The sequence below is a fragment of the Drosophila grimshawi genome, unplaced genomic scaffold, assembly GCF_018153295.1.
Source record: "Drosophila grimshawi isolate 15287-2541.00 unplaced genomic scaffold, ASM1815329v1 contig_1369, whole genome shotgun sequence".
In the NCBI taxonomy this organism is placed as follows: Eukaryota; Metazoa; Arthropoda; class Insecta; order Diptera; family Drosophilidae; genus Drosophila; species Drosophila grimshawi.
Window position 1 is genome coordinate 6,999,813 of NW_025062891.1, and position 16,341 is coordinate 7,016,153.

General features: G+C 42.7%; 1 protein-coding gene across 2 annotated transcripts; it reads left to right on the forward strand.

Annotated features, from left to right (window-relative positions):
* Positions 1-7,764: 7,764 nt before the first annotated feature.
* On the forward strand, positions 7,765-15,741 carry LOC6559423 (mucin-5AC). 2 transcript variants are annotated; one of them, XM_032735048.2, is made up of 5 exons: positions 7,765-7,838; positions 10,511-13,839; positions 13,899-14,075; positions 14,127-14,431; positions 14,496-15,741. In XM_032735048.2, exons 2-5 carry the CDS (start codon positions 10,522-10,524, stop codon positions 15,313-15,315), a joined length of 4,620 nt encoding a protein of 1,539 aa, XP_032590939.1. In that variant the 5' UTR covers positions 7,765-7,838; positions 10,511-10,521; the 3' UTR covers positions 15,316-15,741. The 2 variants fall into 2 exon arrangements, with proteins under 2 accessions (XP_032590939.1, XP_043070238.1); XM_043214303.1 differs by lacking the exon at positions 7,765-7,838 and adding an exon at positions 8,351-8,370 and having other exon boundaries at positions 14,496-15,729.
* The last annotated feature ends 600 nt before the right edge of the window (positions 15,742-16,341 follow it).

Here is a 16,341-nt window from a genome sequence, read left to right on the forward strand (position 1 = left end):
ACAAGGGCTCTGAAAAATAAATTGAAAACAAACATTTTAATTAAATACAATGGAATTTATGTAACTGAGAATCCAATTGAAAAGCGAACGCGGCCTTGAGTACCACATGCCAGTTAAAACCCATTAAAGCTTAACATACGGATCTATGGAATGGCAATGAGTCAATAGCAGAGCAGCAGCGGTAGTGCAAGTGGTGTGGTGTGGGGTGTGGTGTGATGTGATGTGGTGTGGTGTGATGTGATGTGGTGTGGTGTGTCTCATAATTCATGACTGGCATGTTGCAGTTGAGAGCTTAAGCCAAGTGCACAAATCGATTTACTCAGCGACAATTGCACAACTAGTTCAAAACTTGGTCACCGATTCTAAAATTAAACTCAGTGATATTTAGTGCATTTAACTAATTTGCCACCGAAAAATTCCAGTGGCGGAAGAACAAACTACTTATGCTACCCAGCCAGTTTGTTGCCTAAGTCTTTTGTTTGGCGCAGCAGCAGCCAAACCAATTGTTAAGCCACATACGCTTGTGCTGTGTGCTACAGTTTTTTGTGGCCCGTCTAAAAGCAGCAGCTACAAATTTTTAAAGCCACTTTAGACGCGAACGATTGCGCCGCGTCGCAGCTGGCAGCGCTGCTGCTGCCGTTTCTGCTGCTGTTGCCGCTGCTGTTGCCGCTGCTGTTGTCGCTTGAAGAAAACCAAACCACAAACCACTCTTACTTACTTTTGGCCACAGACGCTTTTCATTTCTTCAGTCTGTTAACGGCACGCCATCGATGCAGACGCGTTAGCTCCGGTTAAAATCCAACTATAACTGTAACTCTAATTTGTAATTGTAACTGTAACTATATTAACCAGTGTGCACAGTGGTACCAAGTGCTTCATTTAGCTGGATCGAAAGTGCGTACGCTTCCTGAACGAGTTGAGTTGTTGTTGTTGTATGTTGTGTATGTTTTGTATGTTTGTTGTTGCAGTGCCTTCTAGTGGTATAGATATATGCACGTATACGAAAACAGCAGGCAAGTGAAATTTTGTTGAACGCGTTCATTGCACCACGGATTTCTCGACCCGCCCCGATCCACGCGAGTTGACTGCTGTCCGAGTCGCTAGTCGCGAGTCGCGCGTCGCGTCTGCTAATTCCGCAAATTAAACAATATTAAAACATTAATTGAGTTAAGCGGTGAAAGAGAAGAAAATACATTGTGTAAACCGCTGCCCACTTGCAGCAGCTAAATCTGAAGTGGTAAGTAGTTGCAGTAGAGGAAATTGCCAAAAAAGGCAAATAGAAATTTATCAGCTAACACACTTCAGCACATACATACTCTCAACCACACACTCTCGAGCACACACACTTACATACATACACACATTCGAATTGACTCTTCGTTGAGGCAATTTGCTGTTTATTTTCATGCTCTAATTATTTGGAAATCTGATTTTTGTTTTCATCTTCGCCACTCGCCAAGTGGCATGCAATTTTGTATTAGTTTTTTTTTTTTTTTGTGGCAAGAAAGACGCGCTGTCAATAATGGGCCACAATTTAGGTGAAGCTCCGCCAGCGACCCAATGACACAAAGACTCATAAAGATAACCATCAGTTAAGAGTGCTGCATTCTTTTGGACAAAACCACTTTAACCCAATTTTCACTAGAGTGAAATTTTCGGGTGAAAAAAAAATGTATGGAAAGAAAGAAAAATCTTGTTTGTTTATCTAACAATTTACATAGCCTTAGATATGCAATCAAATGGCAGACATGTGGACATGTGGACATGATGGCAACTTTTCGCTTTCAATGGGCCATCATTATGGCCAACAACTATCCATTAAGATGTGTGGCATGCCCATAACGAAACTAATGTGCAGCATTTGTTGTCATTTTCGGCTTTTACCTGGCGAAAAAAAAAACATGAAATTAAAAGCGAAACTTGCGCTCGGTTCATATTTTATGTTTATTTACTTACATTTTTATATGGAATCATTTATTTATTTCTTTTTATATATATTTCATTTTTATTTTTGCTCGTTTCTTTTTGTTTGCCATGCGTCGTAGTCGAAATTAAATACTTTCTAATTACAATAAACGCAGGCAATGTCCGTCCAACGTTTTTAGCCTTTGGCAGTGACTGAAATCACGTAGACGACGCGTCGGCCAATGCCAATAAAAAATAATAAAAAAAAAGAAAAACAACAAAAAAAGTCGCGAAAGTGTCAAGAAAAAACAAAACTCAGACTCACTTTTTCTTTATTGTTATAATTTATGTGGCGCTTGATGTGTTTATTTGGCTCTCTGACGCCATTTACTGACTGCCACTGTGCGAATCCAATCCATAACTGAATCCCAGCCCTTTCGCTCCCGCTTTTGCTCCCACAAGCAGCTCGACGCGTGCCGCAATATTTGTTTTGCCCCGAGAGTTGTTGAAACGAAAGTGAAACGTGCACATACCTGCACATAACCACACAGACCTTACCCATTCCCATTACCCATTACACATTACACATTACACACATTTCTCAATGCCAGAAGCTACTCCTCTGCACGTGCCAATCGTGGTCAATTGGTGTGGTCTCTGTTGCCAGAGACTTCGCCAGCCGCAAACAGCTGCAATTTGTGGGCCAATTTATTTGAATTGCTCATTTTTTATTCGGAATTTTACTATGCCTTCGGTACTGTTTTTACAATATAGTTTCTTAGTTATCACAAGGGAAGTCAGTAATGTTGGGGTATATTTTTTGTTACAATAGTTTTTAATTTTATGGACTCGTAACCGCAAAACAATCTCGGTTACGTTAAATAGAATAACCTTCATTTGAAAGAAAAAAATACAAACGATTTTTTATAATTGTATCGTGTATATAAATAATCGATAAGGAAATAAAATATTAAATTTATTACATAATTTTATTTGAAGTAGTCTGTTTTACGCAGAGTTTTCTAAATAAATCTTTGAGTAAGGAAATTATAGATACAAATTTAAATTGGTTTTTTCTAGTCACAGTTGATAAAATGAAAACGGCGCGTTTTCTCTTCGTATTTCATAATCCAATCCACACTACTAATAAATGCTAATTAAAAAGTTACTATGTGGCAATCACAAAGATATTGTCTCCCACCCATCATAATTTATGCACATTTCGGTTATTATAATTATTATTCTATTAGCGTAACCTTTTTAGTATCTATAGCTTCAATGGCCCTTGCCTTAAGTATTACAACATCCAAACCGAAACCTCATTGCTCGGCAGCTTTAATCTCCCCATCATTTAGATACCCAATCTATAATTGTCTGAAATTAGCTTGAGTCTATTTAATGTTTTCAACATTTCCAAGCAGTTTTCTCTGATTAGCTGCTTTTATAATTTTGATGTCATTTTTATTCACTCTCTCCATCATATTATCAGCTAAGGCTAATCTTGACTTTACACTTTCAGCTTAGGCAAATATGCAGCATTAATAATTTACACGTTTGATACGCAACTTTGAAAACAAAAGACATAAGACACAAACTTTCCAGCAATATGCATTCATTTCAGAGCTGAGCAAATACACTTAAATATTGACGCATCGCAAATCTATTTGTTAATGTATATATACTGGAAAATACTATATAAATACCGCTCAGATCAAACGAAAAATGAATTCAATTGGCCAAAGGCAAACAAGCAAAGCCAACAACCAAACGCCGACGGCTGTTGTAATTGTTGTTGTAGTACCAGCGCATAAATCGTGATCTGGTGCTGCTGCTGCTGCTGTGGCAGTTGCAGTTACGATTGCCCCCTGGGTGCATTTATATGTAGACAGTGGAGTACAACAGTCGGTGCAACAGATCGACGCTTCGACAGTTGATTAGTCAGCAAATGCCGTGTCACAAGGCGGCCAATTTAGTTTCTAGACCGGAGCCTAGAGTCTGGGCCAAATGAAACAAGTTGAGGCTTGCCTACTTGGCCTAGCTATAGAAATAACTATTTGTTAGCCAGTTGATGTAGTGTTTTTTTCTTCTTGTCTCTGGCCATGCAATATTTTCTCACAGTCACACCAGCGGGTCGCGATCTTGTTCGTTCATGTGGATGTGGATTGATTGCTAATGCGCATTTATAGCTGCATCTGTATCTAAATGCAGACGTTTATGTAGATTTGTGTGCGGCTCGAGTAGCCATTGCATAAGATATATGCCAGAATGGCTCACACACACATACACACACACACACAAATATACATCCACATCCACATGTAGAGCTCAACTTTTGCTTTCTTTGGCTGGCTGCTTCACTTGACTTGGCTCGCAATTGGGTTAACTTGGCTGGTTGGCGCTTTTGTTTTGTTTTGTCAGCTCAACTTTATGGTTTTTTTTTCATATACTCGTTAGTACGATGCCGTTTTGATGGTTGCTCACTTTTGCAATTGTCACATTGTCTTGAGCCGAGTTTGGCAACCCAAAGCCGCCAGCCTTGTAATTAGCGTTGCGCATCTTTACGCAATTGCTGCGAAATCAATCAGTCCAGCCAACCTACAAAAAAAACAAAAATGATACAATTAATAATTAAACAATTTAATAATTTACCGAGTCAACAGTAAATTTTTAGTCATTAACATCGTCGCACATCCGCTTTGTCAATACCTGTGCCTGTGTAAACCATTTGTATAAACGATTTTTATAAACGTAAGCTTTTACCCTTGCCTGTTTCCTGTTTGTGGCCAAAACGAGCATGAGGCAGAGGAAAGGGGCAAGGAATGCTTGTGCTAACGTTGAAATGCTTACACGCACTTTCCGTTTACGCCCAAACACTTTCGCTTTCAAATGCAAAGCACTGAAGTGAGTCAGCATTTAAATATTTAAGTGGATTCAATGTGAAACGACCAATTTTTAACGGATATAAATTGATTTGAGAAATTGAATTTTAAACTGTTTTAAATTGTGAATTATCTATAAACGATTTATGAGATTGATTTCAGCTCTTCATGCTGCATTTGGTCAACGTGCTCATAGTCTACAGTAAAAATAACAATCTGAATGTATCGAATTTTAAATTGTTATAAAATAATTGTATGTAGTTTTTGGCTGAGTTAATTATAGTCTACACTAAAAGATAACAATTGAAATATAACGGATTTTAAATTGTTATAATATAATCAATTTCTGCGGTAAATATATGAACAATCTAAATAAATACTTTAAAAAGATGTTTAACAATTCTAGAATAACTATTTTGATGTAAATGCTTTCGCTAAAAATAAAAAATTAAAAAAATCAAAATATTAAATATATTCTAAACATATTTAATTTATTTCTATTTTTAATGGTTTCATTAGTAAATACTTCATACTGGTCTCACTCCTATATAATTAATAATAATAACAAATAATAAATTATTCAAAAACATAATATGCTCCAAGCTCAATCACGCATTCAAAAATATAATTTGTGAACTTTCTAATACGCTTACCGCCTAATGTTTAATGCGTAACCCTCGTGGGCCATAAATTCTTGGGATTGCGCAAGCGGCGACTGCCTAACGAGGCGGCATATTTGGTTTCTGAGCAGGTGCCCAGCTCAGTTGGAAAGCAAACGAAAATGAAAGTTTTGCCCGTAAGCGGCGTGAAATTTACATTTCGTTTAATAATTTCGAGCATTTCACGTTTCTCATGTGCGTCGCGGCATAAAATTTGAGGAATTAATCTAAACAAGAAATTCAACAAGACAGTAAATCAGTTTTTGGCGCTTAAATTGGGGCAGCCTTCACCTATGGGTTCAGCACGCCCCCCACATAATAACAACAACAACAACACCAACAACAGTGCCGACAAGAAAATTTCAAATGCATTGCATTTTCCGGCAGTCAAACAAGCAACCGCCTGCCTGAGCTGCTTGGGGCACTGGCCAAACAATTTTGTTTCGTATTTTGAACGGCAGTCAAAGCCATAAAATGCATTTCATTGTCGCTTTCGTTTTCAATGGAGTTCAATGTCCCGACCACGCTGCGCATAAATTTTACATTGTCGTTGCCCCTTTTGGCCTCGACGCGGCAAAGGGGGAACGGGGCTGACAGGCCCAATAATATTGCCATAAATTTGCCTGCTCCTAACTTCAAAACAGCTCCGGCTGAGTAATTGGCTAACCCAAGACAACCAGACACAGATTGCGATTTTCGACTGATGAATTGCAGTTTTGGTTTTTTGGAAACTGGTGAGCCAAATAAAAATCTCTTTGATCTGCGTGAACCCAAATGTGTAACGACATTATTTGTTGCCATGCTATGTATGCCAGTTACAGCCAAGATATGTATGCTCATAATGAAGCAGATAATCAGACAGTCAGATAGCTAGTCAGTCACACGTGTAACTCAACTCTCAGTTAATTGTTAATGTGGCGCCGATTGTGCAAACAATTTTTTAAAAATACAAGCTCGTTATTTGGGATATACCTGCATCGGGTAATGTAATTTTGTTGTAAAATATACAAAAAGTATACATGTTATTAATGGAAGTCTCTAATTATAAAATGTGCGCAACACAACAGGACCATCAAAGAAACAAGCGAAAAATTATGTTGTTTAATAACCAGATTTATATTTATATCTGCCTTTGGCTGATGATGATGTCAATCATTTGGCACATTTGACCAAAATTGAACTGGAGTATTATAAAGCTACCTATATTATTTAATTAGCATTCAGATTTAACAGCATTCAGTATCTTTTATGTATGAATCACCTTTAAATTAAACACAAGCAAGAGTATTTTTATTATGAAATTCGTTTTATTCAATCAGGTCAATTTTTTCCATTACAACAATTATTTCATGTGTGTTGCAATCGAGGGCATTGCATTTCAATTAGTTGGCCGTCATTTTGGCAATTGTCAATTGCCAATTGGAAAAATGGGAAAAACAGTTGACTCATAATTTGAGCACTCGGCTTAGTTACTGCCTGCCCCCAAAGACAGACGCATTTTTTGGTTGGGCCCATTGCCAAACGTGCAGCCTCCGAGTCGCATTGCGTTCGACTTGCTCTGATAAATTCAGCACTGTTTCAACTGCACTTTTGCGGGCTTGAATCATTTGGACACATAAGTATCTTTATCTGCAGGCGTTGCTTCAAGTATTTCAGCAAGTCCCACACCCATGCCGACACACAGCTGCTGTAGAGGCCAACAAAGCGTGGCAACCAACGAGTCAACAAAAAATTAAAACGAAGGCGTTGATTTTGTTGTCCATATGCAATTAAAAACTTAGCTCGCATTCGAGTTTTATATTTATATCTGTGTTGATATTTGCATTCGTATCTGAATATACATTGTTTGCTGAATTACAAAATCACACTGAGAGGGCTTCAGTTAACTACTTGTTGTGCATTAACCGTTCAATACCATCATTATGCACAAACAAATACTCTAATGGAGAATTATATGACTTAAGATTTAACAAGCACTTGGAACAATAATGTGAGGATTGAAAAAATATTTGATTTGCGTATACAAGTTGAATAAATTTATTAGAAATATATAAACACTGTTTTTGACACTATTAAGAAATAAAGCGTTGAGCATCTGATGTTTATTGTATTATATATATATATGTCTTCACGCTATGTCTGCTTGAACCAAATATATATTACATAGGAGCACTTAAATAAAAATGCACATAAAATGTTTAAGAGTATTTCAAGCTGTCATTATAAACTAAGTTTTATTTTGCTCATTATTTTGTAATGTTTTCAACACTAATTCGACATTATTTGCATATTTCTCTTTGCAGTTTCCCCAAGCAGCTAAAAAACAAAAACATTAAGAAACAAAACGAAACTCATTTGGACACTTGAAATTGCATTGTAGTTGCCGCTGTTTATGGTGAGTTATTTTTGTTTTTTATGTATGGGCGCGACCCTGTTGCCGGTGTGGGCGTGTCGCATTGAATTGAATGGAGCCACACACACCCAGGCAATCAAGACAGTCAATGAAGCAATGTCAATGCCAGAAGATTTGATCCAATTACGCACAAATTGAAATCGGCTATTGCGACGTAATTGAACAGGGTTTTAAGGCTGGAACGGATTTGTAAGCCGCTTATTGTTTTCGTCGAGCACGCCTGCAAACTTGGTAAGCTTGGGCCAAAAGGTAGAGCACATCCGGCTGACTCTCTGGCTGGCCAACCGCAGCGCCATTAAGCTGACCAGCAACAGCTGCAATTAATTCAAGGCTAAACCAAACCAAAAAATAAAAAATAAAAACCACAAGATCGAAACGCCCAGAAGCGATATGGTTAACTTTCTTTAAGACGACCAGATGTGTGCTAGCAAATGAAAGGGAAATCCACTAAAAGTTACGACTGTCTTTTAACTGAGGGCATTGTCACATTTCACTTTCATTGAAAGATACACAGGTGCACACATACAAATAAATACACAATACACTGCTATACAATATAAATGCATATACATACATCAATGCAAGTGCAGGCCAATGTCTATTTGGAGTTACTCGGGTGTGACAACGGGTTTGGCTAACAGACTTCCCCCCGCCCCCATGCACCACCGTCGACTCCTCCTTCCTGCTGACAAAACAAAAGTGACCGCAAGTGTGTCTAATTTCTATCATTTGGCTGCTAGCTCTCTTTCCGTCTTTCACTCTCTCCGCCTCTATCTCTCTCTCTCTCTCTCTTTCTCTCTCTCTCTCTGTCTCTCTCTTTGAACTTTCTTCTTTCTTCTTTCACTGTGCCACCTGTAGGCTTGTAGACCCGCATGAATCCCGCTCGCTCTTGCTCCTAGTCGACTAGTCGGAGTCTTACGTTCCGTTTCTGCTGCTATTACGATACTTCATTTTATCTTTTTACTCCTATACCCTGTAGATATTAAAAAAGAATATGGAAAGCGTATCTTCCAGTTGTACCGGGCAGAAGTAACAAATCTTACACATCTGTTTGCCAGCCAATATTCGATATATGTACACATCACAGCTCGAAGGTTTCAGAGGTTAAATGATTATTGTATATATATACATATATCTATAATCTTTGGTGTTATCAAGTATGGTATAATTAAGCACAAGCAAGAGCAGATTACTTTACTTTTTTAAATGCATCACCGCGACGAAATTAGATTTGTTGTTGTATAGAAATATTTAATCGACGATCGAACAGATAAGATTGTATATTTGGACTGTATACAGAGTATTCCCCAGTCGTATACCCTCAAGTAGATCATTCTACTTGTTTTGCTTCTTTATGCAGCTTTTGCTTTCGTTTAACCCATTTAATCGAGAGCCAGGCCAGGCCAGGCCAGGCCGGGTCTGTTTTCTGTTGTCTGTTGTCTGGTCTGACCATCTTGTGGCATCCGTTATGAGCATGTGCATTTCTCATCTTAGCAACGGTAACAATAACAGCACACATACATACGCATATATATATATATATATATATATGTATATGTATATAAGAAGACTTGTGCACATTTAATGCAGTGGAAAAGTGAAAACGAAAGTGATCACAGCTGCAGTTATCCAGTTAGTTGATCAGTTGACCACTTGCTGACTTGCACACTTGCTCACATGATGAACCCATCCATCTATTTGTGGTCAGTTGACTTTCGTTTTGGACTCTTGTCTATATGATAATGATGATGCAATTAAATCTGCCCAGCCAAGTCAAATTAACATAACATTAATTTATGCAAATTCAGTCAGCGACAATAAGGAAATCATTTGATAGTTGAGCGGTTCACCGAACATTCAACATTGATCACTGTTCAGTGATCATCATCGTTGCAATTGTAATTATAGATACTGTTTAGACTTAGTGCAATTTCTCGCAATGACCAAATGGAAACAAGTGCACGATTATGGCAATTTGATGGCAGTTATGGACCGTTAGCTAGGCCGACCAGTTGCAGTTGCAGACTTGCTCAATTGCCAACTGCATTTGGCCAAGTCCAAGACCGGCTACTGCTGCTCGCCGGCAATTATTGATTTGTTATTGTTGCTGTTGCTGGTTGAGCAACCTTTCACCTGCCCCGTCTGAACAACAGGTTTCACATTCCAGCAAATGCAAATCAGTAGAATTGTTGCCCACTGACCTTGCTTCCAACGTTATGCAAGTGTCGTGACTAGAATCTATCATAACAATATCCATTTTGATTGAAAGTGGCGACCAGAGACCGATCTCGTATGCCCCTTGTGAACCGGAATTAGTTGAACTGCTTTTAAAGTCCAAAGCAAGCCCTCACCACAAATCCAACTCTATGATGAAATTGTTAGCTGGTAATAACTAAATTTAAGCCCTTGTCGGTTCGTCTCGCAAATTTAACCCACTTGTTACATAATTCTTGTGCTTATAATAACCTTCCTGGGAGTATAACAATTTGGTGGAGAAGACATCTTCAATCCCATAATTGATCATCACCAGTAGCTGAGTCTATATACTAGTCTAAAACCAGTGTATTTACAAAGTATTCAACTTTTTTTTATTTCTTGCTTTGGCCACATCATACTCATTACACCCTTCCCCCGCTTCTTCTGCTTCATTCCAGGCACTTTGACTATGAAGCGACGCATGCAACTCTTAGCCGTTTGGCTTGGCCTATTGGCCACGGTCACCTATGGACAGACGCAGCAGGAATCCTCCACGAAATGGTCGCGACAGCTGGAATCTATTGGTGGCCCCGACACGGATTCCTTGGACTGGGTGCCGCTAGCGCAGCCGCTGGATGACAGTAGCAAAGATCGCTCGGGGAATGGACGCGTTCTGACCTATTCACAATCCTTTCCGCCAAGCGCTCGTTTTGGTGATTTGAACAAGCCAACTGCCGGGCAATTTGACTTTCCATTTAATTTCCAACGTTATTCAAATGGAGCACCACAGGCGTTGCAGTTGCGCCACCAGGGACCACCGCCACTGAAGAGCAGCTCGATTGGGCAGGAGCCCACGTCGCAGTCGTTCTTCAAGTTCGAGATGCCCTTCCACAATGAGGGCAATCAGGCTAACGCGCCACCAACACTGCAAACAGGATATCAGATCCAGCATTCCTTTGGTGGTGCTGGCCTACCTGCACCATCCTCGCTCTTCAGTCCACCTTCACTCTTCGGGCAGCAGGGACAGCAACGTTTCTCCGACTTTCAAACGCTACCCCAGAAACCGCTGAGCAAGCCTCTGCACCAGCAGAACTATATACAGGATGTACACCCTCTGAAGACTCATGGTAAACCCTTACCCACTCAGGCTTCCCTGCAAAGCGTTACACCCCAAGTGTTTCCCGTGGATCCCGAACCGGAAAACTTGTTTGGCTTAAATAAACAGTCATCGCCGTCGGCAGCATCGTCTGTTAACAATCAGCAGGAGGTGCAACTGCTTTACGTACCCTACGATACCCTATACAATCAGCAGCGTCAACAGTCTCAAGGATCCTCGGGTCTCGGCTCGAACAGCAACTTTGAGATAAACAAGTTCAATGTCAATGCTGGCCTACCCCCTGTCAATCCTTATCAGATCAATCAGTTCTACACACAGGATCCGAGTGTAGGCAGTGATTACTTCGGCTCCGGTACCACCACACGACCCAGTACCAGCACCAGCACTACCACACAGCCACAGCACATCTTCCAGAGTTTCGGACAACATCAGCAGCCACAAGCTCAGGCTCAATCCCAGTTCACCACGGTCAAGCCTAAGCCGAAGGCTCATCAGCCACCGCTAGCAATGTTTCTTCTGCGTCCCAATGCGCGACCCACGCAATCCGATGTGGTTGCTGCCCTGCGCAATGCCCGCTCCATTTCGGTCATTGATGCGCCTACGAAACAGACACCTGACATTTTTGTAGGACCCGCTGGAATGTCAATACCGGATGGCTATGTGAAGTTCGATCTGCCCTATCTCTCGCAACTGACGCATTCGCGTGATCTCGGCGACGTATCATTCTTTGTGGCACCGCTTAGCTATCGCACGCCCAATGGATTCAATAAGATTCTACTGCCTGAGCCGCATGTCGGCTCCATTGTTATCAATCGGGCCAAGGACAGTGCCTCCATTCAGGAGCAACCTCTGCGCACACAGCGTCCTTATGCCACGCCAGCGGCTAGCACACGCAATCCCTTCGAGAGCACTACACAATCGGGACCAGCGCCCACCCGTGGAAACAAATTCAGCTACTATTATGTGCAGGATGGTAATCAGGAGGGAGCTGCTGCGCCGCCCAAGCATTCCGTCAAGCAGGAACGCCATAAGAAGAAGCGACCTCAGCATGTCGCCGTAGAGCCGCCCGTTTATCGAGCACCCGCCAAGACGCCCAATCCCTTCGACACCCTCAATCAAATCGGTGGCGATGACTTCTTCAGCTCGCTCAGCACAAAGGCCAGCCCCTCTACAAGCAGCTCAACCAGCAGCAGCACCACCACAACCACTTCGACCACCTCAACATCAACAACAGCTACACCACAGACGCTCTTCACCTACGGCTCGCGACCACAGGTGGAGTTCCCCAGCTCAAATGGCCAGCTCTATCCACAGTTCGAGACAGCACCACAGCTTGCACCGGAGCCACTGCCACGCCTCACGACACGACCACCCACTTCAAGTACTGTGCAGCAGGAGGAACACCGTATGAAGCAGTATTTCCGCCAACAGGATGCCTTCCGCCAGCGTCCACTAACCACAAATCCACCTTTCGAACAACTGCAGTACACACCCACTTCGCCAGACTACGATGTCCCATTGCCCACAACGACACAAAAGACCAAACACCGGTTGAGCCTCTATACGCCAGTGACCACCTCCGATGTTGGCTACAATGTGGAGCAGCAGGCGCCACTCAACCATCGACCCATTTACAATCAGAACGAGGTCTTAGACAACAGCAATGTGGAGTTCGATCCGAATCCGTATCATATACCCTCCGAACTCCCTGCGTTGACACCTGATATTCCCGGTCTGGTCAACAATCTGCAGGAGAAGGACAAACTTGCTGCCCCAACGACGCCACTGAGCGAACCCGAGCCGGAAACGCGTCCCACTCGCCGTCCAGTGTTGCGCACGCGCAAGCCAGCAGTCACCAAGGTAGTGACGACATCATCGGTGTCGTACTCGGAGTCCGAAAGCAGCTCCAAGCAGCCAACGCATCGCATTCGTCGTCCATATGGCAACAGAGGCAACGTCGATAATGTCGAGGAATCTCCGAGCACCACAAGGCGTCCGGCTACCTCGCGTAATCCTCTGCTACGCAATCCTAATCGCATTCGCTATCAGCCTACCAATGAGGAGCGTCATACGCTCAAGACCAGGAAGAAGCACCACAAGGGTTCGAAGAATGACAAGCCCACTGTGGATCAGGATTTGGATTACCAACGCGACGTGCTGAATCAGAATTATCCAGTTTTTAAGGCACCATCTCGTCGTCCCACCAGTCCCACGGCAATACCCGGTGCCTATGATGTGGGCAGCACCGAAGGACCCGCGTCGGAGTCGCAACAGGTTTACACTGTCACGCCCAGCAATAGCATCGATCAGGGCGAGCAAGGATCCGTATATCCACCCAGCCTAGAGCTAGAGCCCATGCAGATAGCACAACACTACAATGAGTTCTCAAAGGACAACTATGGACCGGGCTACTTTCCCAACCAGGAGGACCTCAATCCCACAGAGGCGATTGTCCGTAACGAAGTGAGCCCCATTTTCACCACACTGGCAACAACCGCAGCACCTACAACCACGACTACCAGCACCACCGTAAGGACAACCACTGAGGCGCCTGTGACAACAACGACGCGTCGTTCACCCTTCATCCGTCGCAATTATCCCAGAGTGCGCACTACCACAACAACGGAGCCATCTGTGACCACCACAACGCCTTCAGAGGAGCGCCCATCCGTAAGCATCCTAACCTGTTTTTAGTTCTTTAAAAACTGAAGGACTGCTCCTTATTACAGATTCGCTCACGCCTGCCGCCACGTCGGGTGGTCAAGGTGCGTCAACGTCAGCGTCGTCCCGCGCATCCGGCCTCGTCCACAACCGCGCCCGATGAGGCAGAGGAGCCCGTTACTCCGAGACAGCATCTGCGCAAACTGAGTCGCTACCATCAGGAACAGCCCGAGAAGGTGAAGGAGGTAAGCCAGCAGCTGCTCTTAAAGAGTCAACTACTAATAGTTCACTCACAGCAAGCACCACTGACGCCACGTCGTCGCTATAAGCAACCCTTCCAGCTGGAGGGACAGGAGTCTCAATGGTCACCAGCGTCCGAGACGGTCAACAGCAACACTGCGAGCAACACAAACAGTTTCAAGCCTCTCAATCCCAAATATGGCTCCGGCAAGAGTGAATCACACAATTTCGAGAATGAGCCAGAGATTGTGACGGCTGGACCCACGGATCAACCAGAAACCTACGAGTTCAACGTAGCTGCCAATCTTGGTGGATCCGCTGGAAAGCGAACTACGCCCTCTCTCATGGCGCCCAACTTGAAGTGAGCTTGTCCACAGCTGTAATTAATAAACGGACAAATCTGATTCCCTATCTCTTCATTGCAGACCCGAAAAATCGTTTGCGGAGCTACTGGAGGAGGTCATGGGAAAAGCGCCCGAGGAACTGGCCACGGAGTTGCCTACCAGCAGCACAATTGGACGCGTCAATAGGCGTGGCAAGTGGAAGAAAACTCGCGTCTCAGGCGGCACAGATAATGGCGAGAATTTCGAGACAGCCGAATCACAGAATTTGGGTCCACAACTCTACAATTCGCTGTACTCTACCACCGCTGAAATGGAGGAGAAACAAAAGACAACAACCCCATTGTTGCCAACTACCGAAGCGCCAACAACTGTCGCTGAGGTTGAGATGATGACCACCACAGCAGCCGCGCCCAGCACACCCGAAGAGTATGAGGTAACCACCTCCAGGACACCGGATCTGACAACCCTGGCGACAACGCCCGCGATGAGCGGGGAGAGCGCCACCCGTCGCATGGACACAGCAGCCGATGTCGATGACTTGGAAACGCAACCGAGCATCTTCTCGGAGGTGCGACAACAGCTGCACGATCTGTTCGCCATCGAGGAGAGCGATGATGAGGCGGCCGCTGGTGCTCTGGCGGCTGTCGGCAAACGTCGTCAGGAGTACACGAGCATCAAGCGTACGAAGCCAGTGACGCCCACAGAGAGCAGTACGCTGGCGGCCACGGAGATGCCGGCTAGCAGCACTGCTGCCACCAGGGACAACTTCCACAAGGATCTAATGGAGCATGTTGTCTATGCGACGTCCACCTCAACCAAAGTTACCTCCGAGACAGAGATTTGCTATCGCGGCCGCTGCATACGCTCCGAGGATCTGCCCTCCAACCACAAACTTCACTGAGCGTAGAGGGAGCCCAAATGCTCCACATGTAAATACGGACAACGATACGTGGGCAGGATATCGAGACGTGAGGCTACGCCTGCATTTTGACCGGATCGCGTAGTCAGCATAGCACAGCACAGCACAGCGCAAAACGCTCCAAAGTTTCCACTTCTCCGCCACAATTTCGCTAGTAATTACTTAGCTTTAACTATACGAATATGTTTTAAGGCTTAAGCGAATATAGATTTATAAATACTTACATATATACTTATGTACTTATTTATCATATTCTATATGTATTCGAAATTTTGTAGTAAATGTAGTAGTTCAAATAAATTAGTAGCTTAGAATACTCTTACTTAATGCATAATATCACATAGGCAGTATAAGATTTGTACAATATAATAATGAGAACTAACAAATAAACAATCGAAATCGTTACATAATAAATCAAGTTGCATTTTAAGGGAATCCAGAAGAGCATACAAGGGGAAGTGGTGGCTATATCTCTGCTGTATCCCGAGATGGCTTACATTTGTAATTTTCCTTGCTAGAGGCTAAACTCTAAGGATTTGCCACGCTGGATTTCAGTCAAATTGTTTACTGGTGATATGTTTGGAAAAATCCTTAGCCTATTCGGATTTCCTTTGGCCTATAACAATCATTATTTTACAATTTTAAATATACATGCAGAAGGTCGAAGGTATATCAAAATGAGTTCATATCTCAGCCATATTTATGCGTATCTAAGCCAATATTATTTTCTGACCTAACAAGAATTTTTCGTTTTTCGCTTTCGTTCGCCCTCTAAAAAGAAAAACAAAAATGTTACGAACTGTAGTCACATATTGTTTAGAAAAAGTTATATACAACTAAGTCAGAATATTAATTGAAAATGGTCAATAGAGAATAAAACTCTAACTACATAAGGAACTGATTCTGTAATCGAGTAAGAGTCATATAATGTTTCTATTAAAAGTTTAAAAAAATATATTAAATGGGCACGGATTGCGAAAAGTAGCTGACATAAAATAATTCCAAAAA

Bases quoted from the DNA above. Each gene is read 5' to 3' on its own strand.
- LOC6559423 (XM_032735048.2), top strand. From the start codon at position 10,522: ATGAAGCGACGCATGCAACTCTTAGCCGTTTGGCTTGGCCTATTGGCC. The intron at 14,076-14,126 runs GTAAGCCAGCAG...GTTCACTCACAG, and splicing joins AGCCCGAGAAGGTGAAGGAG to CAAGCACCACTGACGCCACG. The intron at 14,432-14,495 runs GTGAGCTTGTCC...TCTTCATTGCAG, and splicing joins CTCATGGCGCCCAACTTGAA to ACCCGAAAAATCGTTTGCGG.